General features: G+C 39.7%; 1 protein-coding gene across 1 annotated transcript; it reads right to left on the reverse strand.

The window, feature by feature from the left end:
* Positions 1-23: 23 nt before the first annotated feature.
* APPBP2 (amyloid beta precursor protein binding protein 2) lies at positions 24-26853 on the reverse strand. Its single transcript, XM_042791526.1, has 13 exons — positions 26674-26853; positions 16779-16867; positions 15498-15649; positions 14863-14986; positions 10272-10440; positions 9425-9514; positions 8864-8931; positions 8672-8777; positions 8195-8319; positions 7904-7989; positions 7301-7491; positions 6710-6875; positions 24-5851 (listed from the first exon to the last, which is right to left on the reverse strand). Exons 1-13 carry the CDS (start codon positions 26812-26814, stop codon positions 5598-5600), a joined length of 1761 nt encoding a protein of 586 aa, XP_042647460.1. The 5' UTR covers positions 26815-26853; the 3' UTR covers positions 24-5597.

A 26853-nucleotide genomic window follows, 5' to 3' on the forward strand; every position in this document is an offset into this window, starting at 1 on the left:
AATTCCAGGCAGATACTTCAAAATGCGGGAACCACTATATTTATTAGGTCAATATTTCATTTTAGCAATACAATTACAGAATATCACAAGGCTGGTTACAAACATAGTATGGTTTGATGGTTACAAAGAATGTCGGGCACTGCCGTCTGTGAGGAGGAGGATACGAAACGTTAGTCTTGACATGACAAGTGGGGTGGTCGTCAAAGTCTAGTGATGATCAAGATACTCTCATATAAATGAATGTGGCACTACAGGCAGAGATTCGGGTTCAGAGGTGGCTTCTGTGTAAGTAGTTCAGTTTATACAGTTATACAGTTCAAGCAACATCTTTTTTTTTAAAATGCTATTAAATTAAAATCCCCTGTAGTTCAATAAAGTATAAAAATAGTACTGAACCTGGCAATATTCAATAAAATGTAGAGTTCATTCACATCATTAAGTAGTAAAGAAATTGTAAAGTTGTAGTTACCATGGCAACATCGCTTCCCATAAAGGAATATACATAAAAGAAAAAAGTTACACATATGGTACCTGCGACAATTATTTAGCGATCCAACACTGAACTTGTGCACCACAAACCAAGTTTCTAAATATCTCTATATATTTATATAGTATATATCTTTTTCATCTTAAAATTTACTTCTGGAAAACAAAAAAAAAACAAAAAAAAAAAAAAAAAAAGAAAATGTGCACTTCAACAAACTCACTAAGGCCACTCATGCTATAGATACCTAGGATTGCAATGAAATATTGTTAAACAAGACCCGAGAGCACGCACCTTTCTATCACCGACGGGGAAACCTGTTTCACTGCCTAAAACATTCCTGAGATTTAGGGACAAAAGCGTTACCAGCACCGCCAACTTCTCACACGCCCTTGAGTTTATTTCTAGATAAAGGAAATTTCTTCCCTGCTTCTCACAGAAATCCTCGCGAGGCCAAGAAACACAACGTGCAACAGGCCCGTCGTGTCAGACAGGGAGACCCCCGCCCCGGAGAGCCGGATTTGCAACCAACGCTTGGCCAGTTGTTATTATAAAAGGGGAGGAAAAAGGGAAACGATGACCTTTCGGTAAAATAAGGTTTCTGCCCAGGCAGCAGAGGGAGGGATCTCGGTTTGAAGACTGGGAACGGCAGCAGCTCCCCTGCACCATTTGCTGCCACCCTGTGAAGTCAAATCCGATCCAGACAAATCAAGTAAAGTTTTTGTCAATAGCTTCAATCATGTTTTAGGCACGATGCGTTTTCCTTTTTGTACTCTGCCAACACGTAGGACTACAAAAAGGAAATCAAGTTAAATGCGCATTTTTTGTACCATGAGAAGCAGCGCAATGGCACCTTGAGCAAATCTCAGACTGCAGCACATTTAAAGAAAAACTTCATTTTTAAAGTTACAAAAGAACATCGTTGTCCTAATAAGTTAGAATTCAACAACAAAAACCCTTCAAAATAACAAAATCTGTGTGCAAAAAGAAAAAAAAAAAAAAAGTCTTGAACAAAAGGTATCGCTACAGAGTAAAGAGCGCACGTGAAGACACGGACACGCGGCAGACACTTCCTGCTTGTAATCCACGTCACGCAATAAAAGCGACCGAACGACTGTTTGGGGCCAAACAGTCACGATGTGTTTTACTTCAAGTAGCTGAGGGATCCATTTAGTTTCAAATCTCTTACTGCGACTTGCCTCTTCCCCTTTTGCCAGCTCTTAAAATCCTGGTGTCCTGTTCCCTTTCCGTAACAAGTCACCCCGAACAGCCCCGGGCCCGGGAACAGCGCAGGAATCCTGCCATCACCTTCCTCCCTCTCTTTACCAACTGCAGGGTTTGCATAAAACAGGACATACAAATGACCGATTCCACCAACATTATGCTGAAAGTAAAATATTAAGGGTTTAATTTAAAGAATATTTAATTTTCTTTAAGGTGACACCTGTCCTCACCGCTGGCATCTAATTACTCTGGTGTGATTAAACGACTTACCTTCAAGAAAAACTCAGAAGATTTATTTCACTGGGTTTCCACCCACAGGTCTCCCCCTTTAACGCCAGCACCCGACGGCACCTGCACAGCGAGCCGTGGGTGCGCTGGGCGTCTACAAAATGCTGATCATTAATTAACTTTCTCTAGTGTTTCCCAGTTGGCTACTTGAGTGGGGGGGGGCACGACCCGGGTACAGCCCTGGCCCTGCCTGCTCCCGGCTCCCAGCGGGGACAGGGAGGTGCAGGGGGCAAGTTCTGCCCTGGAAAACTCCACGGAGAACGTCGGGGATTACACCCTCTGCTCCTTCAGCTCTGCCTGGTGCAGCAGTCAGGGGACAGTGAGGTAATACTACAAGCTCTACTCCAACCACGCTGGCGCGGAGGGACAAGTCATTCACTTCCCTCTGGGGTCCTCCAGTGGGAGTCCTGCTTTCCCCAAAACACCGACCTGGAACAGCAGGGGCAGTAACAGTAATTATCCACTAACACCACGTTCCAAATAGTCTCCGGCTGCCAACACAGGCATCTTCCGAGAAGACCATTTAGGAGACACAGAAGCAAACACTAGAGAGGTCAGGTTTATGTTCCTAAACGGAGAGGAAGTACTACAGCTGCAGCAAGGCAAAGGTTCCAAGCTACGGCACGCAGCGCGGGCAACGGAGCATTTTGTAGGCAGCTGCAGAGTTGTTCTGCAAACCTCCTCTGCTTTAACAGCTTCAGCCGTCAGCCACAGCACACCTTTCTCCAGAATTTACGTGCCTTGGCAGGACTGGAGCCGTGGAAATGCTACAAGGAGTCCAACCAGGATTTAATTCAGTCGCACGAAAAACACGCTAGCGGTCCTACCAGGATCGCTGCAGCTACTCTTGGCTAAGTCACATTTTTTTGGCCAAAATCCATTATCAGACAGAGTTCTGGGTGATTTAATTCCTTCCAGACAAGCCAATGCACCACAGTACACCACGTGCTGGTGAAACAGCTTTAGGAAAGAAAGAAAAGTACCTCCACCCAGCAAGGTTTGAGAATAAAGCTACCGATGAAACAAACTGAACCCATACGTTTGGTTATGAAACAGAAAGGTAACATCTCCCCAGGCTGCCCCGTGTTGGAAGCTCTCCTGGCTGCCCGAGCTGGAAGGCAAACCGTGAAACACGTACGCAAACCAGCAGCGGTTCAACAGAGACCACTTCCCCTGGTATCGGCCCAAAATGCTCCTCATCCCAAACGCAACCCCTTGAGATCTTTGAGGTTCCTCAGGCAAAAAGCTGGAAGGGGACACCCAAGCCTGGAAACCCTGAGCAAATCAACAGTTTCCAGGCAACGTACGTGTAAATCCAGTTTGAAGCTTTTAAACACTTTCGCAGTGCAGAAATCACACAGCTGCCTTAGGACAATTTTAAGCACATCTCCCCTGCCTCAGTTCTGACACTGGTGCTACATACCTCATTCAATTTAAAAATAGTTTTAATAGGACTTAAGAAAAGAATTCAGAAGAACTTTATCATTCATCAGTGCCCTGCTCTATGGGCTGTATGTTTTGCCTTGTAGATAGCTGTAGAACCTAAAGCTGTCAAACAAAAATTGCTATAAATAAATTAGATTTTAAATCCATGCATAAGTTGGATTTTCATGGAGGATATACTGCAGTCTACGTCTTAATACCACAGGGGGTTTTAAGCAAATACTTCTTTTCATGTCAGTGAAGATATTCCAAGCACACAATCATTACATCTGCATTCGCTAACTACACAACTGTATTTTAAAGTTGGTATTATTCAGCCTTTCCCCCCAAAATATACTTGAAGGCACCAGTATACGAACTATCGGCCTGTTAAAATTTCAGTTCTTAAGAGAGCCATTAAGCTCAAAGCTGTGTCTGAAATCTCTATTTCTCTGCACTCTTTCCTTGAAGACCAACAAGCAGCTTTTTCTGTCCCAAGCTTCATAAAGAAATTAAAACCCAGACCCCAAACAAACCATCCAGTCCAAGTCTCGCCGGAGCCGTGCTTGCCGAGCTCAGCCTGGACTGACCTTCCACGGCCAAGTTAAACCCCTGAAAATAGGGGGGGAAAGGGAAAAAAACCCAAACTGACAGATTTCTAACTATAGGAGCACTGGTTGTGCCGCTATAAGAAGAACTGAGGTAACAGCAGTGAGTTGTTCCTAGTTTGTTATGTTACACAGACTTTCAAATGAGTATTACCTCAACATAAAAAAAAAAAAAAAAAAACAAACAAAAAAAAAAAAACCAAGAAAACCCCAAACCAACAACAAAAAAACAGAACACAAAACCAAAAACAACACCCAAACCAAAAAACCCCCACACAACCAAGCAGCCCCCCAACAGAAGAAAAATTAAGACAAGCTAGTGAGATAGGCATTATTAAAGGAGCTTTACAGCTGACTTCTGCTTTTTAAATTAATATAAAGGAATCAGTTTCTGGTTATACTGTTGTTTAATGTAGAAATGAAGCATCACAAAGAAAGACCTGTTGTGCTTTTTGGCATTTTCCGCTGACCCCTGCAAACTGTACAATAAGTTGTGTTCTCCAGAAACATAAAATCGAACTGGATTGTAATACAAAACTATTAACTGGTATAAACAAGTCACTGCCTCGATTCTTAGAGTAAGCCCATTCAAAAAGGAAAAAAAAATTTGCTGCAGCAAATAGTTAAGCGTTTCTAGTTTTTGCTTGTGGCATTGACATTAATATCTGTAGAAGCTCACTAGGTAAAGACATGCCGTCGCAACCGCTAAAGAACGTTCACTTCCTAGTTTTGTATCTATTACATGAATATAATTTTGCACTGATCATACATCTAAATGAAATAATTCTACTGTAAAAGTGAATGCAGGGGCAGAAATATTAAATTAAAGCCACTGGTCCAAAAACTGTTTCTAGCAGGCTGGTCCACTCGTGATTTTCCTGGTCCTGTTCAGAAGATTAGCACTCTTGGGTGGTACCAGAGAACACTAAGATCGCTGGTCTACTGGATCTTCTATCGCTTCTAGATGAACACTGGTCCAGTTCAGGATATGAACAACAACATACGGTGGTTACTCACTGAGCAGCCTATCGGGGTTCTCAGACTATGTTGCTCTCCAAAGTGGTTCTTTGCCACTTCTCTTCGTAAGGCAGCAGCCAAGGCTAGGGCATCCTCCCTTTTCTTGAGATTTACGATTAGCTTTGCTACAACGCATACAGCAGAAAGACCCTTCTCGCGTAACTTCTCACAGAACAGCACTTATTCTTCTATAGATCGGAAGAAAGCTCTTGATGAAACCTTCCATTCATAATAACAATGCAACTCTTTTGAACTCAAACAGTTTTATTTAATGTTTTCTTGCAGACTTTCTGCAAAGTAGCTTCTTTTGAAAGAAGAAAGAAGGGGGTTTTTGGGAATACCAAGTTAAAAATGTGAGCCGAACTAAACATGCCATACACATGCTGATAAGAATTTAACACACATTCATCCGTATGGGCACTCTTCAGTAGACTGGACCAGTGTTTCAATGCAAATTCCAGCCCCCAGAGAACTACATGGTTTAGATTTCACAGTATGACTTTTCCCCCTGTAACCTGGGGGAAAAAACCTTAACTGGTTAACTGACCGAGTTCTTAGCTACCCTGTCCATCAACGTTCTGAGACATCAGAAAAGACTGGACCACTTCTTCAGTGGATTGAGGGCTGGTGCTTACGTCCTCCAGAGCATCTGTAACGGAGAACTGCCGATCCCGCAACCGGTTCCAATTGGCCAAAATATTGTGGTATTCAAAAACCTTCTCGTAATTGCCAATGGAATTGTACAGTTTAATGAGACCTCTGTAATCATATTCGAGTCCACTGTATCCTTCACCAAAAAGCTTCTTTCCTAAAGAAACACAGAAGAAAACAACATTAAGAAGGTGATCCACCCGTACGCTGCATCTCATTTCTTATGCAAGTTTTACCCGCAACATGAATCTTTTTGTTACGGCAAAATATCACATTCCTGTTACAGTAAATCAAGAGCACAAGCAACCTGCAAGCTTCCTGGATGATGGTTTGAATTCTATCTACCTTGTCCTTTAAGGGTATCGTAGCTTGTCCTCGGGGACTCTACGATCAGATCCTTAATTGTACTACAGCCTCACACGCATAAAAATCCACCAGTTGTATGAAGACAAACATTTTGTGTCCGAAATTCACATTTAAACACTGAAGTTCATCTTCAGTTTTGTACTTTAAAATCACAGGCTTTCCTGTAACACACCGTATATAACCGTGCAAAGTAAGATTGTCTGTCTCAAAAATGAGCTACGGCATGGCCCAAAGATGCATTTGATTTGGAATTATAAGTTCACTGCAAACGACAATGGGCAAGCAAAATATTTAATGAGAGATCTGTCAGGCTGACAGGCACAACAGTTTCCATTTATTTCAAAATTTAACTACGTTCTGCACTTAAGTTTAAGACACCACTCCAAAAATGCAGGCTAAAGACTAGCACCCAAGTTTTTAATTAGCCAGTTTCCAGATGCTTTCAAGCGTGAATTCTGATGGAACACTGAAAATAATACAATTCCAGAATTCAGTCCCTGGGAGAACATTCAAGAAAAAGCATTATATTTAGATTGAAAACATCTTGCATTTCATTAAGTTCTTTACTAAAAACTTGAGTAGGCTTTTTATTCATGTTTATAGCACGTTTAATACTATACGAGAGTCACACATCGTACAAATCACCTACCAATTGCTATGGATCTCAAATAAAGCTTTTCAGCATTTTCATATTGATTCATATCATAGTTATAGAGAGAAGCTAGGTGGCCCACTGACAAGGCAACTTCATAATCTTCTTGACCTAGAAGCTGCTCCTTAATCTGAATTGCCTTGATGTGCATTTCTTCTGCTTCCTGTGAGGATCAAATTCACAGAGGTTAGTCAGACACCACTCACCGGGACATAAAAAGAAGGAAAAAAGGAAAGCTTAAAGGAATACGTAGTGGCTAAACAGGCTGTGGTATTTCGTAAGAAGCAAAAAATAAGAAAGCCAAAACCAAATCAAGTTCTCCAAATCCTCAGTCAAGTGGATCAAACAGCATCACTTTTTCTGTCATCAAAAATCACTGCCGCCCGGTCCCTGAAGGCATCAGGCACCTTAATGGATTATTTTTGCATAAAACTTTGGAGAGATGACCCATAAAGCACAAGTTTCCCAACCATAAAACTACCAACAGACGTTATGAATTGTGGACGCTGAAAATCATCATTTGTTGCGACAGATTCATAGATGTCTTGCAGATTTTAAGTCGAGACCTTTCCATCCATATGCTCTTACCTTAAACTTTCTCATGGACTGATACAGTCTTCCAAGGTTGCCGTAGTGTTTTGCCGTCTGTACATTAAACTCCCCGAAGGCTTTTTTAGCTAACTGGAGTGAGGACAGATGTAAGTCGTGAGCTTCTTGAAGTAACCTCTGCTCAGTTTCCTTGTTGTGACAGTCTATTGCAATCTCCTCCAGGATAAGTGCTGAGCGTAGGAGAGAAAAACCAGCGTTACTGTGTTCCAAAGCCAGAGAGGTGTTAACTGTAGGCAGCAGAAACCCACTGACGCGGGACATCTCGGGAGACATCTGATCAGCTTCTGTGTTTATAAGAAACTGCTTCCAAGCAGGTACAGCCAGAATCAAACTCCAAACATACATTTTTACGTTCCGTATTTTTACCACTCCCCGTCCCCCCAAAAAGGCTTCCAGCTACATTTTTTTTGTATTTTACAAGCGTGTTAACAGAGAACACTGAGGACAAATCGTCTAGAGTGACGTCCAGTTGAGAAAAAAAAAAACAAAACAACTCAAGTTACTTTGCCTCTGGTAGGGAACAGGATAAACATCTGAATGACTGGTTTCAAACTGTCCCAGTAATGCGACGAGGGGTACTACCTTTAACTCTCTTTGAAGATGCCAAGAGGAGATGGTCTTCTGGGAGAATGTGAGTTATAATGCCAATAGCACGTTCAGCATGGAATCTGAAAAAAAGAGTTTAAATAAAAAAGTCAAGATACAGAAGATACAGATATGTAGAGTTAGCAGCTGACTGATAAAGAGTGAGAAACATTAATGCAGTAAAGAGACGCACTGAAATTCTAATTGGGAAGTCCGTATCATTTAACAGCATTTTTCTCCATTTACGGTACTAAATTTGCTGCCAGTACCTCAAACAATCGTACTCACAGTGCATTGTCAAATTTTCCAGAGCTGTACTGGTGAACATATGAAGAGTAAGCCAAGTCTTCATGAGCTGTAGCTACATGTATGTTTTTACCTCCAAATACTGACTGCCGGATATCAAGAGCTGTCTGAAAGAGTTACGAGAATACCATTTCATCAGTTAATACAGAAAAAAAACCTCAATGAACCTCTCTCTCTGTTAAAAAGGGGAAAAAAAAAAAAAGGGCAATATACTGCATCTGAAACTCTGGAGGCCTATACCTACACACTTGAGGCAGTAAATATATAAAAGCCACTTAAGAGCCGGGGTGGGGGGAAGCTAAAACCCATAGTTGGGGGTGGGTTGTTTTGTTTGTTTTTAAAACAAGCATTGCAGTCATTAAATGAAGTATTACCTATCTCTCTGAATTAACTATATGAGTTACAGTAGGAATATTTGAGACATTATGAATATCAAGAGAAAGCAAAGACAGACAATACCTGATAGATTGCAACAGATTGGCATATATTGTCTACGTTGAGCAAGTAAAATCCATAGTCTAGTAGCGTATCCGAGTATTTGGGGTGCTTGGCTCCAAAATGCTCCCTGTAGAAACACACTTATATTACAAAACTGAGGCAAGTTAAGCCAAATTTTAAAAGTGGGTGTTTTTTTTTTTGAATGCTACTTACCGGGCAAGGTATACTGCATGTTTGATCAGCTGTTCAGCCTTCTTAAATTCACGTTTTACAACACAAGCCTAAACAGGTTGAAATGAAGCATATGAAAAGGTGTGTAACCTCAGAACTCATGTCCTCCAGATACCGGCCCAATTGCTAACTACTATTTTCAATTTCAAAACATCATCATAGTTATTAAAGGACTCCTCAGTTATTTAAGAAAAGGTTCACAGATAACATAAATAAACTTCTATTTTATTCTGCCAGAAACGCCTCGAGGGCCAATATTGTACCTAGTCCAAATCAAAGAGGGGAACAGATCACCTTTTTTTGGAATGCTCTCAGGTTAACCCTGTCATGATGTTCATCTGAACAGCTGTAACTCAGTTCAGGAAGAAGGAAAAAAGCAAAACCCCCACAGGTCTGACACCAAGGTGGAACAATTAAACACAAATAACAAGTCATAAGGCTCATAAAACAGACCTGGTTACCCAATTCTGGAGGTACTACCGATCCTCACCCATTCTTGGTAGCAATTTAGTTACAAAAGAAACATGAAGATTTTAAATTCACCTTTGAAGCTTGTCGTAAAACATCCACTACTACTTTTACAGGCAGGCCAACTGTGATCTCCTTCATAGCTTCTATACACCATTTATAAGCCTGTTGAACAAAAAGTTACCACCATAACAAAGCCGGAACTTTATTACATCACAACAGTAAGAAAGGTTTTAGTTGGCTCTGAAAAGTAAACTAGCTGTTTAAGTCACAAAATTTAAAAAAAATCTGCTTGATTGCTTATGTGTAATGAAACTTGTTCAGCTTAGTCTTAAAAGACAGACTTAAAAAGCCGTCTTACGGATAATACTGAACGTGTAAGTATTTTATACTAGCCTGTTACGTATTATTACAGAGACTGTATTGTCTTTTACAGACAAAAAAGGGTATTTTCTAATCTTCAAGTAATCCTCACAATTCCCGTTGTGTAGGACAGCTTCCTGATCAGTGTGGTCAGGAGCTGAAGGAAAACCGCAGTTTATAGAATGGTTACACTTACATCACTGGTTTTTATAAAACAGGTGCAAAGAATTGTTACCTGGGTTCTACTGTTCATTTTTACCTATTAAAATAAGCGTTTTATAGTATTTCCATTACAAATTGGTAGTATGTATTGGTTACTCATCACAAGTAATTTCTTCATGTTGGTCAAAGTACCATTAAGAGCTCAGACTAACTCAGAACAATACATGGAAAGAAAAGCTGATAAATCAGCTATTCCTCAGGTACTGCCACGCAGGTGCCAAAAGGAATCAGGAACTCTAGCTAGAAAGAGAGTGTGAATAACGAGCCAGGCATGGAACGTCCTAGCAGATTTCATAAGCAGTTTTCTGAAGAAAAACAACAACAAAATCCCACTCACCTCATCATAGTGGCTCTTGGCAAAGAGCAGTGCGCACAGCTCCCCGTAGAGCGCTGCTTTGTTTGCTTGCTGACCGTGTTTTGCAAGTTTGTCCATGTAAGACTGAGCGAGTTTGAATGTTTCTTCTCCCAAGTGATATTTACAGTTACCGTTTCGAACATGCAGCAACCTTAAGAGGATGTAAAGAGTTCTTCTAAATGGTGCCCGAATGAGCCATTTCAATATACAACATGGATCTACAATTTGGTATTATACTTACACTAGAACCGGGCTGTCATCCCAACAAGACTGCACTGTCTGAATTCAGTGAAACAGAACCATTTACAGAATACTGTTTCACTGCACCATTCTCTGTCTCTGGCACGGCAAGAATTTTTACTGTTGGAGATGTCAAATGATTGTACATCTTGATTCAGTCTGACATACCCAATGCTTGAACCACTTTGGTGTGGTGGCTTTGTGCTTTATTTTTTATAAAAGCCATGTTTCTCAACGCTTATAAAATGCCATTTCCAAAATCCTATAATATACAGTATTAAATCCCTTCTACCTCCTCTCCAAAATATGGTAAACTGGAACAGACACTGAGTAAGTACAGACACAGCTCGCTTTCATGCATCGCTGCAATTTTTGTTTTGGGGGTTTAGGGCGGTACAGAAGCGCGGTGTCTTCACGTAAGATTCAATCACATCCATTCAACGTGACACCCAGCGCTGACTGAGCCCCACTAGAGAAGACTACTTTGTTGACCCAGTTCACAACAACTCGAAAAAACCTCTCCCCCCACTCTGCCCCATCTCCTAACCCGCCGCCTTTCCATCTGAAGAATTAACAGAAGCTTCGTGAAACAAGAGCCAAATGCAGACAATAAAGCACAGCACTGTTGAAACATACTGTTGTTTCTCTAGAGAAGTAACAATTTCAGCTTCTGGCATCTATTTAAAACACAAGGGAAGAACTTTTTTCATTGGTGTAGGCTGATGCTTATTTACTTGAAAGAGGTACATTAGAAATGTGTGTGTTATCATATTCCAAGCCTAAAGGGCAGAATTGTATTCCCACCCATTGCAGGCTAAGGAGAGACAGCTGTTCCTTCTCCATTGCCAATGCCTGCCATTTAGCACACATGAAATTTTGGTAAATTAACCTCCATTGTCCCTCCTGGAAATCTGTTATTAGACAATGAGTAATCGAAATTGAAAAACATCAGGCAAGCCTTTGCAAATCAGGGGGACAACATAACACAGGCAGAGAAACGTGCGAAGCGAAGCAGAACATAACGCCATAAAGAGGCTAAAACTCTGAAAATGTGAGCTAATGTACAGGGTTATATACCGTTTATGATACAGTATCATAGATCTTCCAATAAACTGTTATGGGGAAAAGAAGGAACAGTGAGGTTTTTGATCAGATGCTTCTCTTCTCTAAACCTGTTTCCTGTTACAGTTTACTCTGAGTAGAGATTTAAGTTATTGTAGCCACGTCTCCTGCAATAGCAAAGTAATACATCTAAGTTTGCCCTATAAATTCAGCCTGCCTCTAACACAGCCTCTTCCTGACCTTTCCTATTGAAATGTATCGTGAAACTCAAACACTAACAAGAAAGGAAATAAAGTTCACATTTTCATGAGAAGGGAGTGGCAAGCAAGCACAAAGCAGATGTGTGTTAGTGCAAAGAGAACATCAAAAGAAAAGACCTTCAAAAAACCCCTGAAACAAGCTACATAAACAAACACCAGCTTTCCAATGAGAAACACAGCCACATGGCTCAAGAACAGAAAGAAAAAAGCAACAGCCACATTTTTCCTTAAATAAGGTCTAAGAATTAAACATGATGTAGAAGTGCATTGTGTTCTTGGTCACAGGCGGCGGAAAACTATCTAGCATTCAAGCAACAAGAGAAAGGAATTTTAAAGAAACTAGAAAGAAAAACTAAGCAATTACAGTTTCCCTAAAGACGGAAACTATTTTGCTTACACCATTCAAATGGGAGCTGCTATGCAACATCAAAAATATGAAGCCCAAATCCCCTGTAATGGTATAAGCCAGCAGGGATAGTACTGCAATTTAGATAAGCGCCTGGGAAAGACAATATCCACTATCTGGATGCTTCAGTGATAGTGTCTAAAAACAAAGAAACAGACCAAAAAACCAACCTAAACCTAACCCAATGCTCTAGGATAAGTGGAGTTTATATGATCCAGTTTTGAGTAACAAAAAATCCTTTGCTAATCCAAAGGAATTTTAGAAGATAAAGCCAAGAGGAAGAAAAAATGCCTTAGGACATTTATGCTAATAGCTACGAGTCGTCTTTGATGTCTGCAATAATAGCTTTTGGGGAATAGCTTTCCCCACACCCCCTCCAACAAAATCATTTTCTAAGAGCATACAAACACAGCAAACACAACATTACACAGCAGCTTAGGAAGCCTGAAGACATCAGAAAAAGACCCAAGAATCGGCAAAATGTGGAACAATGAAGTGGGAGAACCACTTATTTGTATTATGTATTTGTGCCTTATTGTTTAACATATAATAGAGAAAGCAAACCAAGAGGAGAACAACACATGCAGGAAAGTAGTATACAAACTTGCAGAAATCTCAAATCTTTTTTTGTCAAGTTTCTCCGTATAATTTACTACTGCTAATAAAAGAAACACCAAATTATGTCTAAACAACACAAAACCTTACGTTTTTAAACTGTATACTATTAGTAATGCAAATCCCAGAGATTAGACTTTCTTGCTTTTAGAATAAAAGCAGCCACTTTTTTAAAGCGTTTCATATTTTCAAAAGCTGAACTTACTTTTTTTTTTTTTTAGCTTAAAACTGCACCTCACTCCAGTGCAAGCAGAGTGGTAAGAACAAGATATTCTACAGTAGGGACTAGACGGTAACAACAAAAAGTTTATCTTACTGCCTCATGACTTCAAAGTGAGTATAATCACTGCTCTCTCCCACAAAAAGGTGGTTAGACTTTACATACTTAGCACTTCTGAAAGTGCTTCAAATACTTTCGATTTGATACATTCCCAAACAAACGATGCTGTTGATTGTCTGGAGTTGCCTGAGCATCAAGCCCAATCTCCTGACTCCTGGCGCTGCCCAGAGGGACGTGGTGTCACCCACAGGCCCCCAGGTTCCATCACAAGAACAACGGCTGTGTCTACCCAAACAGAATTAACTTCTCCAGTTCAGAAGAGTTCATTCTAACATAGGATGTTTTTTGCTAGCACAAAATTAAAATCTTTCCACAACTGCATGGGCAGTATGCTGTTGTCCAACAGAAAGAGTTATCTTTTTTTTTCCCCCCTCTTTCTTTACCTTCTTTTCTTTTTTTTCCTATTTGCAGAAAGGGCAGGAGTTTATTTTTAAGGCAATTTCTCCAGCTTGCCAAACAGCCCGATACAGCTAGGGAACTTTTTTTAGATTAATCAGGAGGCAAAGGACCAAGTACTAACAGCGGTCCAACATCCATCACTCCTCAGTTCTAGGAAGGTGTATATGTGTGCCCAGTCTTCTCCTGGCACCATCTCACTTCTGGAATGAAAGCCAGGGGTAGCTGGCAGGGCACAACAGGGCAGAGTGGCAGCCCTTGGCACATCAAATAAGCAGCTACTGGCAAAGCCTATTTTTGTATTTGTCCAACCATAAACAAAATGCAGGGGTTTTTTTTGGAGCAGTTTTCTAAAACAAGTTTTGCCCTATAATCAGATAAATACAGTACAAACTTTGTTGTTCACTACACCAGCAAAAAAAAAAAAAAAAAAAAAAAAAAATCCTATTTTGACTACGCTCACTAGCACACAGGTATTCACGTGCACACCTGTAGCACATAAGAGGCCGGTCCTGGTGCTACCAACAAAACCAACCTAGCTAACTGCTGCAGACTGCACCAGTACAGCACACATCCAGATACACAGACATAAGAGCAGAGCAACTGAAAACTAAGTGATAATCTTTGAGGCCTCTGTGAATAGAATCTGAATCTTAACAGATCCCACTCCAGGCCCTGGGAAACAAGGCAGGTACAAACTCTTAAAAGCAAATGTTTAAGCTGTGGCTGAAGGAGTCCACAAGAATTGGACATCGGAATATTTACCTAATGTAGTTAAGTGGCTCAGCACGGATCAAGAGAACTCACTGGATCTGGCACCAGGAAAGGTAGGTTTTCCTTTTATTTCTGCTCAACTGTATCTATATAATTTCTGTTTGGATTCAGCAAATTAATCTTGCAGTAAATATAATTTCAGCAAACACCACAACACAGCATTCCTTCACATGCAAAATCCCTTAAAAAAAAAGAAATGCTGGAGCACTCTTGCTGTCCAGCACCTATTACCTGCAATGTATTATGTAGAAAGGTAAAACGGTGTTTTTCCCCATTGAACCGTGCTGCCAGTTTACAAGTTGAAAACCCATGGATTAGTGTAAAACAAGCACCTTCTGACCCTTCAGCTCTAGACAGGAAAGTATTTTGGTGCAGCAGAACACTAAATGGGGCATCTGAAGCTTGATGGCTCCAAGGCAGCTGGTAACATATTATGGTGTGTTACACAGCAAGACATGCAGGAATTAAAGGTGAGCTCACCTTACGCAACATTCTACGGCACGAAACCAATGAAGGATTTCATCATGAAGGGTGCATAACTGAAGGCAGGAAAGAAATACCTTCTCAGCATCACTGTACCAGCCTGCATCTGAGAGGAACCCACCTGGAAAAAAATTAAGAACAAACAGAAATTTGAACAGCAAAACACCATTTTAAGAGAAAAAGGGTTTGCTCAAGCCTTGCAAGAAGACTACTTATTTCACAGAACTGCACACTACATACAGGAATCCTGTTAAGGTTAAACCCTTCAGTCCTGAACTGAAAAGGATGAAGTGTAAGAGTACAAGAATTTCCCTTCAGTAGTTTTCTGTCAAGAAATACTTACCAACACTAAAATTATGCAAAGTCTTAATGTTAACCATCACATCTGCAAACAAATTTTAAATCAAAAACGTTTGAAAGAGCAAAGATAAGCCTACGTATTCTTAGATTTTAAAATCCAATGTATTTTTCTTAAGACACCAAGTAGTTTTCTAAAAATTACACCCCAAAAGACACAATTTTTTTAAAAAGAAATATCAGACATTAACATGAAAAAAATATTAGGATTAGTTTAACCGAAGCTTGCATTAAAGAAAGTATCATACTTTAAACAGCCTATCATCACCAGTTACCTAAAACAAAACCAATCTGGATTGCTTTTTCTTTTACAGCAGAATCGGATTCTGCTATGTAGGAGCACCGTCTACTGAAAGAATAGGCCAGTACAGAAGCAACTTTTACTCCATGGTCCATCAAAGCCTGAAAACAGTGATGAAGCAGATGTCTGAAACAAAAGAGAGCAGAATTTGATTACACAGGAAGTTTTTAAAACACTGCAGTCAGTTGGCTCTTGAGTGCCATAAATTCAAACGAGTAGTGATTCAGAGAAGTAACTCCAACCCTCTCTCAAACCAAAACCAGATAAACATAAGCGTAATTGCCAATCTCAAAACTAACGGATTACAGTTGTTGGATTACCCAACAAATTAAGTGAGCATACACAAAGTTCTTTACAAGGACACCCTCCAGTGTAAGCAAAACACAAGCTACCCACACAATATTACAACCTGAAAACAATGTTTTCAGCTAAAACATAGAGGGGGGGAAAACCTCAATCCCACCCTCACCCCTCAACTCCCAGAGAAATTGCAGACAAATGAGCAGTGACGACCCCATTAACATCACACCTGTGCAAACAGTGGGAGGGAGGTATGTCTAAAGACTCAAAGTTTACTCTGTTTACAAAGAGTCTGATCTAAAAAAGTCAAGTTCTGAGCATAACACCACAAATAGTAATATTTAATGAAAACTCTAAACTGGGGCGACCCTATCAGCTTGATAAGCCTTTACTTGGGATTTGCTACAACAGCAAGAAACAGCTACTTTGGCTGTTACTGCTCAGGGACTGGCTGGACATTGATCTGCTGGTGGCAAGCAACTGGGCTTTTTTGCATCACTTGTTATTCCTTTCCTTCTCTGTTGTTTTCTTTTTCCTCTCTTTAAAAAAAAAAAAAAAAAATTATTAAGCTGTCTTTATGTCAAACCCACGAGTTGTCACACTTTTACTTCCAGTTCTCTCCCCCACTCCACTGGGTGGGTGGGAAGGTGAGCGAGCGAGCGGCTGTGCAGTGCTTCACTGCCTGCTGGGGTTAAACCACAGCAAAGCAGTAACAAAAAAAGCACTTTGGGAACAAGTTGGTATATCTACACAGAAATTTCAATTGCTTTACATTTTGAGACAGAAAAAAGACACACAGTAACTTAAAAATTCATCTGTAAATCTAGTGAGGTATTCTCATGGTTCTTAGATGGGCTAAGTAAGACCCAAAAGATTAGAGACATCTTCTAAATTCAAAGCCTAGGTCAAGAGGTAAGAGCTGAAGTGAGAATTAAGGATATATTAAGATACTTACCTTTTATCTAAAGCTCGTAGCACCTTTGCAAAAACTTCTAGTTCACAAAATTCACTACCCAGCTGGCATAAGCGGCCCTGTTGGTAAAGCTGAAAGAAAAATATATTTTAAAGTTTTAGTTCTTCCGAGAAATTTAGCTTAATAGTAAAAATGTCATATGATGAAATCTGGACTTCAAAGTATTGAAAGACAGCAGACTCAGACGTAATAGTTCCACTATCTCCACAGAGACGCACAACTTCAGTGTTTAAAACTGAGCACACGAGAGTTCCACAGGCACTTTTATCCAAAGCTGTATTTTCAACTGTCTACTACGTCCACCTGCATCATAAAACACTGCAACACCTAAGTTAGAAGGCTAAGCCAAAACCAAAAAGTCAAGTTAGCAAAAGATATAATTAATAACTTCTTTGATAACAAATGTTTTCAAAACATTTTTTTGATGACACAGTCCAGCGCACAGCACTGCAAATACAATTTAAATTATATAAAAATATATACAAATAAACCCCAAACCCACAAGTTCTGCAAGGGGTGACTCGGCAATACCCAGAGCTAAAGCCGATCGTGAGCCCTGGACCCCATTAATACCTGAGCTTACACAAATAATTCCTTCATGAGTAAATCGGACAACTCAAGCAAATCTGTTCATGTACTTATTAAAAACAATAGCTAGTTTTATGCCCAAACTGATTTGTGTCTGCAGATAAGCAAATACATCAGCTGACTTGTTCATAAAAAGCAAACCGCGGAGACAGTTCTTTATGCAACACATAGTTCAGCTGCAGAGCTATCTGCCACAGTACACTATAAATACTAAGAATTTACATAGGTACAAAAGTGACTGTACAAATAAGTGTCAGAAAAATCCATTGTGGGCTGTTAATTCCTCATATCTTGAAGCCCCAAAACCACAAATGACTGGAAGCAGGGTATGTAACCTAAGGAAGCACCACTACACACTTGCCATAGTCTCTGCTAGAGGCCCAGTACCGGAGCACTGAGTTCCGTGCCATCGTGAGCAGGCAGGTGAAGCACTATTAATAGTGTTTCAGAAATCCCTAATTTCTAGTCTGTATGTTAAAAGATTCAAACATCCACTGTCCAAGATGGGCACAGGCACACCTACGGCACAGCTCTCTGTGCTGTCTAAGCAGGTTTTACAGCTATGAGGAACGCTGACGTGAGGAGAGCTGCTACCCTATTACGTACGCAAAAGCAAGGCCGAGAGAACACATTGTTTAGAGATGATTACAAAGATAGATTTCATGGAAATGTTAATATTCCTCTCAGTTTTAATAATATCTTTAAAAATTTTTAGTGATAAGCATCTTGTGTCTGGTTCACTCTTTTCTCCACAAACACTGGAAGCAGATGAATCAGTATTCAAAACAAGCATGTGAGAACATCACCTCCAGCCGGCCAGAAATGTAGTTTTGGTCAACTCTTCTTATAAAAGCACATGACACTGATTCTAAAGCACAGCAAGTTTGTTATTTTAACAACAGAACCTACAAAAAGACTTCAAAAATACTTTGACCTAATAATGTCAGTTGCCAGAAATGAATGTTTTCCTTTTAGTCATCTATTTTTCTGGTGGAAAAAAAAAAAAAAAAAAAAAAAAAAAAAAAAAAAAAAAGAACTCTTTTTAAAAACAGTTCAAGTTTGCATGTAAAATTACTCCTTAGATAAAACAGTGTCATGTCCCTGGACTTCAAAGAGATCGGGGTTTCTTCTGAAGCTATATTCTCTCTGGCAGTGAAAGAACATCCAGTCTGGGGTACTTAAAAACCACAGTCACGCTTAAGTATGCTCCTTTTCTTCAACACAGCTCTCTAATGTTAACTGCTCTATAAAACCTAAAACGTATTTTCCACAATCAAAAAAGAAGATGATTAAGTCTTGCCTAGTATTCCAAGCCCAAAACTGAAGGTGGACATCTTATCAGTAATTGACGAGATAATTTCTCGAAGCAACTAAGACACGTACCCAAGCTATTTTCCCAGCATTTAAGACAAGGAAAAATCCTATCACATGTTCAATAATCAGGCTTTCAATCAAGTACCTCAGCATTTCCTCTTATCACCTTGCTACCTAAAAATTCCAGAGATGACTCTGATACTAGTTTACCAAATACTAACTGTAGTATGACTTCTTAGAATTGATATATTTATGAGGTCACAAACACATCTTGTAACGTGCCCACTGTTACTGTGATTCTTAAATTACTAATGAATAAATGCCCTGGCTGAGTGGGAGAGAGGGGGGAGGTCCTCAATTTTGATATACCAATTATTTCAGGCACATGCAGAGTTTAGCTTACACCCAAAGGCCCAAGCCTGCTATCTGTACATCTCTTAGCCCAATTCAAAGGTTAACACTTGCATCATTCTGGCATGCAAAAAACCCCAACCTATTTTTCACTGGTATAACCAGAAATACAGTATCCTTGGGATGTTTACCACACTATTCACCCCTTCCCTCGACACACTGGCAAACATTTTTAAGGAACTAACTCAGCTTAAATTCTCTTGAAATTGTTATAGCTGTTACAGCAATATTTTCAAACAAAATTTGACATGGAAATAGTGAGCGAGTATACGTCAAACTGTGAAGCAATTCCAGGAGATTCAGTAATGCTCATTTGTCCATTGAGAAGCAGTTGCAAGCGCTGAAGAAATGGTTCTCTAGTTAAAGCTCCAGAGACAAAATTCCTGACCGCAAGCCTTGCTACATAACATGAAAAACAAAACAAAATAGTGATTCAAGAAAAACATGCCCTGACAAGAATGGCAGAGGTTTGGACTTCTGAAGAACTATTCTTTTCCTAAGAAACAAATGTCTTAGAGACACAAGCTTAACCTATTTGGAGCTTAACAGAGATTTATTTGTCTTTAACAATAGCAGTATGACTAAAAGCCTACAATACTACTTCCAACTTCATCAGCTCACACTGACACATTAATTCTGGCACTGAAGACAGGAACCATGGTATAAGTTAAATACATAGGTGTATCATTACACACATACACAATTAAACTGTTTTGCACAACTGTGAGAAAACCACCATGATCCTCCTTCAGGATATAAAGGCTTAATATTTCACTAGTAACACACCCACCTAAACGTTCAAAAGCTGCATGTAGTGGTGTCCCCAATTAAGAACATTAATAACATTAACTTGTAAAATATATTATTATATCATCCTGTATATGTAATTCTACTAAAGTTCTTAACAGATTTCTCTCTCTGGATAAATTGAGTTCTAACTGCTTCCTAGCAAACCCCTGAAAATAAAGATGAAGACATGCTAAACTGCTAGCAAAAGCAAAGCCATAACACAGGAGAAAAAGCTATACAATATCTGCATCTCCAGCATTCTGGGCTGGCTCACTGTGTACAAGCACAAGAGAAATAATTTTTTCTAAACCCAAAGAAAAAATAGTAAAATTTTTAAAATAATTTTTTAAAGCAGCTGGAGATTAATTCTAACCAGTTGTAAAAAGGACCCTCTAGAAAAGGAACTGCAGCATACGCAATTTGTAAAATATGCTCCTATTGCTCCAGTTTGGAAGAGGACTGAAAAATGAATATGGATATTTCATTAAGAGCTAAAGAGACAAGGAATTCCAAGGAGATCCCCAGCATGTTTAGTAATGTCTAATAATGTTATGACAAATACCATGCCAAATTTAGGAAGGACTGTGTACTTAATCAAAAACCATCACTATTTAGGGAAAAAAAGTTTGGCTGTAACCACAATCTTCCTTCCCTACTTAACAAGGAAGGAAAAAGCTTCCTCAGAGTCAACAGTGCACTGAATCAATCTGTTGACAAATGACTCATTATAAATGGGGGGGTGGTGGTGGGGGATAACTGCCTAAGAAAATAATCAGTTATAAATTTAGGTACATTAAATTCTTTTAAATCAATTCCAAAACCTCTGGACAAGCATTAGTTCGATTGGGTATTATTTAGGGCAGAACAAAAGAGCAAACTTTACAGTTCTTTGAAAACATCCTGCTAATTACTACACTGGCCTTTACGAACCTCAATCAAATAAATAATCAAGAAAAAACGCCCAACTTCAGACAACTTTTGGACCCTACTGCTTTCACACACAGCGCACTTCTTCAAATCTTCCCACTCACTCGACTTTTTGTACCATATCAGCAAAAATATTATTTCACATCTACAGAGTCCAACACAGAGGACATTAAGTCTGAGCCTGACAGTCACACACATGTAAATTCTCTGCAGCAGTGAACAGGGAAACCCATTTTGCTTTCAAGTTAAATCAGTACAAAGGAAATTAAGTGGAAGTAGGAATTATGGTTTCAGCAGGAGCTGAACACCTCTGCTCACAATGTGACCTCATTATCTGAATTATGATGAGTTCTCCTGTCTAAGACTCAATAAGGATACTGAGAAAAATGGGGAAGCTAAAGCATATCAGGAATAGAAAACATGCTCCACAGTTAGACGTTCAAAAAAAAAGCAAACTGAGTCAATACAAGTTAGAATAATGGTAAGCAAAGACAAGGAGTTTCAAACCAGTAAAGACATAACAAGGAAAGATAGTTCAGTTCTAAATTTAGAGTACAGAACTAAGGCACATGTTACAATCAAAAGTAATGGTAATTGGACAAAACTCATGAACTGATGATTCTTCTTCACTGTGAGGCTCTAATTTAGAAAGGGGTGACACACGGACATATTCACTGAGGTCCAACCGCACGTTCTACGTGAAGTCTAACCAGATGATCAGAGCGGTTGTACATGTGTCCGCACACACGTGTGGAAATCATGACCATTTCCCACACATACATTTAATTTCCGATCCCCAAAAATACAGCAGCATGAATGTAGTAAGTCTTTGTGAAGTCACACTGATCGGTCACAGCAGAAGTCCTACAAAATATGACCCATTTGCTCTGGGATTTTTTGCCTCCCTTACACATTGCTTATGACCTTATTTGTACGCCTCTGGTCAGAAAACCTCAAAACTAAAGCAGCACAGTTACACTTCATTTCATGGGTAGTTTATCCTCTTCATTCTCATCAAATACCCAGGAGACTGAGGCCTCAGGATAAGCTAATTTTATTCTAATCTTACAGAAATTATGCTTATAATAATTATTCATCAGAAAAACAATCTCTGCTGCAATGCAGAGAAGAGACCTATTGCTTGTTGTGAACAGTCAGCAAATTCCTGTTTATTCATTTTGTTTGGTTCAAAAGGATACCTAGATGTGATACAAGAGCTTTTATTAGCCATGCTTGTTATTTCTGGATTAGCAGAACACAGTGAAGAGACATGATACTGCAGCTACACTCATAATTACAGAAGTTGGAGCTTTTAAGATCTAAACTCAAAATCTAGTATTTTGATTCACATCAAGGAAGGAGCACTTCAGAAGTTATCTATCACTTTAAAGAGAAAGAATGATATAACCTTTTGGATTTTGCCTAAAAATTTTAATGCAAAACAAGTTAGCATAGTGCAATTACTGAAGGTTACAGGTCTGCACTAACTAATGAAAACAAATTAATGTCATCTCAAATTGTTCCTGTGGTAAATGATCTCATCAGAAAGCAAAGAACATTGGACCCAACTGATTTTCAAGAAAAATCAATGTAGAAAAAAAAGAAAACCACACAATCCAGGAAAGACATTCCAAAAGGAAAATAAACCCTTGAATGAAACTCCTTGTTAGCCAATACAAGTCCAAGATCAGCCTGATGGTGCGTAACTACAACAAATAGCTATGACAGAGAACACTACAACTAATGGAGCAGTTTCTCTTCAAAATCACTCTGAAAACCAAAGAAATTAGATAATTACACATAGTCGAATATAAAGATGAGGCATGGGGGAAAGAACTGAATTCTACACAAGACACTAACTGAACAGTCGTTGGACTAGATAGTTCAAACTCCTATTTCTATCAAGAGAAACTCATTTCTTTACATGAACTCTCAGCTTCAAAAACACTGTTCTTTCCCCAATAAACTACTAAATACCATAATTCAATTTTCCTAATATTGTGGGTTTGCCTTTTTTTTTTTTTTTTTTGAGGATTTATAGTTTCTACTTTTTAATACAGAATTTTGGCATTTGCAAATGCTGCCTACCTGCCAGGCATGTCCTATTTTAACTGAGATCCAGCATATTTCTTAGACTTCTAAAAACTAGACACACTCTCTCTTCCACCCACCACCCCCCTCCCCCCAAGAAAAGAAAGAGAACCCAATTAGTTCTACTGGGAAACAACACAACCAGGATATACATAAACCTGGCAAAGAGCAAAGGAAACAAAATATGATATGTTTGCACATTTTTTTTTATTCCCCCCAGGTGCAGGTGTTACAAGTAACAATACTATTTATGAAGATCTACAAAGTACAGCTGTGATTAATAAGATATTTAAATATTTTTTAGCACAAATGCAGACCTGAAAATTTCCAGGATATCCTTACGAGCATTCTGCTCTGCCTCTGTTATTTTTCTAATGGTTGCAAGGAAAAGTCAAACGTTGCTTGAAAAAAATCCAGTAACACCATGCTGAACCAGTACAGGTTTGTTGTTTTACTATAATCATGATTATTTGATATTGCCTTTTTTTAAGCTTTAGTTGTTGTTTAAGAACACTACAGAAAGATAAATATAGTTACTATTAGGAGCCTGTATGTTTCTGCCACTTGCACCAGAACCCATTTCTTATTGAGTCCACAACAAAGAACATTCTGCAACTATCCCAGGTTTGAGTCCTCATTGTTAAATGCAAACGTGCAGGTTTATAAGGCATGTCCTAGAAATTAACAGTTCTGGAATACGTAGAATTAAAAGTAATTGGATTTGTTAAGGAATGAGAAATAAAGGCATTATATTATGACAATAAAGCCAAACACCGGATTAGAGAGTACCCTGGGGAAAAAACAAAGACTAAGACACTGTGATAGCATTTACCTCCCTTCCAAATAATAGCACATTGACAATCTCCACTGTAACAATAGTACTGTATCTGCCTTCTTAACCAGCATGAACAGGTTTGCAAATTGTGCAAGATTGACAAATGTAAAGTTTGAGTGTTCATACTAATGAAAACGATAAAAAAAGTTTTGTATGGTCAGAGCCAATTATCATCTGTGTATGGAAATACAATCTGACTGATACTACCTTTTATTTTTTGCAAAATCACTGGCAGTTTCTCCAGTATCACAAACCATGATTAATACCTGGATAACAAACTATTACTTACAAGTTAGATGTGAAAGACTGAAAATATTTTTCTTCCTTTTAGTAATCACAGAAAGTGATTATCTTTTTCAAGGTCTAAAGGCAAGTATTTTCATGCAAATCCTCAATTACACACTTTTCCTCAGCTGTCTTTAAAAAATAAGTACTATTCCATATGATACTAACAACTGACACCCCCTCAACACAGCAGCAACAACCACCAACCACCATGCAGTCAAAAACAAAAATTTATAGACGTCTTCTAGTCTGTTTTACTTTAAAGACTGTTAGTGATTTTAGAAATTCTACTTCTGCTTTAAAGAACTTCGTGGTCAGGATATACTGAATATAGCTCACCAACGTGAAATGGTATTTAATATCCATGTTATTTTGAAAATAACTGTATACAGAACCAAAACAGTAAAACAAGCACCATGTACAACATGAGAGAACTGCCCAAAGGTGTGATGCTGCTCTTATTCCAATCTAATTTAGTTTTGTCATTTGTATTGCTGTAGCCATCCAAATGCAGGAAACAAGAACCAGTTACTAAGTCTTGTACAGGTGCATAGAAAAACACAAATGCTGTTCCAAAAGGTTTGTAATCTGGGCTAGGCTTCGAGGCACTCATTGTAGGCAGACATCTCTGCAAATAGAAACACCATTTAGTAAGGGCTGTGGATTTCCTCTCAGCATCCCCTCCAAGGTTTAGTTAAATTTATGTATAAGATAATTTGAATGTGACTAATGAAGAGGAGAGGTTCTCTTACACAGAGGAGAGATTAAAAAACCCAAACAACTAGTGAAGAAGACATGGAAGACTAGCCTACCATTGGCAGCAAATGCAAAACACTCGCTGTGTACCACGTAGCTCAGTTTTATTTATTCTCTATGTGGACATCTCATAAATGCGTATTTGTAAGAAGAATATAGGTGCACCTCACATATTTCAGACTATCAAAGATTGTCCTGCTGTAAAATACAGAAATAATAGAAAAAGCAATGCAAATTACAGTCATTAACAAAAGTTCTACTGGCTAGCGATTAGTACAACAGAAACAGTATTCAAAGACAGGTACACAGCATGTTTATTATCATCTGCCCAACAAGATGGCATACCAAAGTACGCAAGCAGAACAACAAATTAGAAAGTCTATTTAGAAGTCAGATATACTGCTAGTTCTTTTTTTAATTATAGAACAACTCCATATGAATCTGGTTCAACGCAACCACTGAAGAGAGCTAATAAAAGCATAAGGAGTCAATGATCTATTAAGCTCACCTACAGATGAGGTTTTAAACGATCTGGGAATAATACACACTTGGATATTTCTATCATTAGAAGGAGGTTTTGTTTTTATGCTTTTAAAAGCCACAGAGTACCATCCTTTCATCTAAATGAACATCAGGACAGGCAATGCCAAGGAAGTTTTTTTGTCAATGGTCATACCTACTAACAGTTAATAAACCCAAAATATTCTTCCACACTGTTAGTTCCATATCTTTACTCTTTATCTGACAATTGCCATGTCAACCACATCATTACCTGTGAGCATGCTCCGATGTCATAGAAAGGGGTTTCCGTATTTCTCAATACATAAAGCAGACAAGTAATAGCTACTATACCGAAAATGTACATGTCTGTTTCAATGCTGTAGAAACAATTTCCCCGTCTCCAGTGAAGATCAGCCTTCCTTGTAAATACTATTATTCACTCTTGCTATATATGTGATGGGCCACAACCCCTGGTTGATAAAGATTCCTCTCAAGAATTACTTCATTTAGCACATCTTAGATGTTTTAGAAATTTACTGGCTGAGGAAACAGAGGTTATCCCCCATCTTAGGTTGGGTTGTTTTTTTGGTGGTGGTTTTTTTTTTTTCCACACATTGTTTCTCTTTTGATGAATGCTCATTTTCAGCCATTCCTGTACGTGGATGAAATGCCTATTTAGTGGACAATAGAAATTAATGGACCATCTCAGTGTACCTTTTACTCTAACTGTGGATATTTTAGAGGCAGCTAAATGAGAAACAGCCCTTTCATGAAAGAATAATTTAAGGCTAATAAACTATATCATTAAATGAATCTCAGTTCTTTTCATCTGGTTCCTACCAGGTCATTAAAGAAGATACAAAAGCATGGCAAACTCTGCTCCTTCTATTACTGACATCACCTTCTCTAATATATTAAAAAAAAAAAAAAAAAAAAAAAAGGACAAAAATATATTCCAACACAGATAGCTTAGTCTCCTCCCGCCCCTACCCGCTCTCCGGCTCCGAAGCCGAGGAGGCATCCTCACCTCACGACCCCAAGGACAAGCCCCTTCCCCGCCTCCCCCGCGGCGGGGCTCCCCCAGCCCCGGTCCCGCCGGCCCAGCAGTGGAGAAAGAGAAGCCGCAGGCCCCCGGCCCTGCCCGAGCTTCCCCTCGGAGCCTCCACTCCTTCAGCCGCAGCCCAGGCGGCCCCACACCGGCCCCCGCTCCCCCGGGCCCCTTCTCGGCGGCGGGAGCGGGGCGAGGCCCTGCGGCCCCTCACGGCCGCGCCCCGCGGGGAGAGGCCGGGGGCAGGCCGGGAGCGGACCTGCTTCTCCTTCCCTCTCCCCCAGGCCCAGCCGGGCCCGGCCTCCCTCCGTTCCCCGCCGCCTCCCCCGTACCTTATAGTACACATCGAACTGGATGTTCTCGGGCAGCGAGCGGATGTCCCGTCGCCGGGCCCGCCCGTAACTATCCACCACGGCCGAGATCGCCGTGTTATAGAGCGTCTCGGGCACCCACTCCAGCTCCACCGCCGCCATCTTGGGTGTGCGGAGCCGCCTTCCCCCCACCCACCTCCC

Source organism: Tyto alba, unplaced genomic scaffold (genome assembly GCF_018691265.1).
Source record: "Tyto alba isolate M040663 unplaced genomic scaffold, T.alba_DEE_v4.0 Super-Scaffold_19, whole genome shotgun sequence".
NCBI lineage: Eukaryota > Metazoa > Chordata > Aves > Strigiformes > Tytonidae > Tyto > Tyto alba.

Excerpts from the sequence above, each read along its gene's own strand:
- APPBP2 (XM_042791526.1), bottom strand. The coding sequence starts at position 26,814 with ATGGCGGCGGTGGAGCTGGAGTGGGTGCCCGAGACGCTCTATAACACG. Across the intron at positions 10,441-14,862 it reads GCCGTAGAATGTTGCGTAAG|GTTGCTGCATGTTCGAAACG; the intron begins GTGAGCTCACCT and ends CATCCTCTTAAG. Across the intron at positions 6,876-7,300 it reads AGTCCATGAGAAAGTTTAAG|GAAGCAGAAGAAATGCACAT; the intron begins GTAAGAGCATAT and ends TGATCCTCACAG.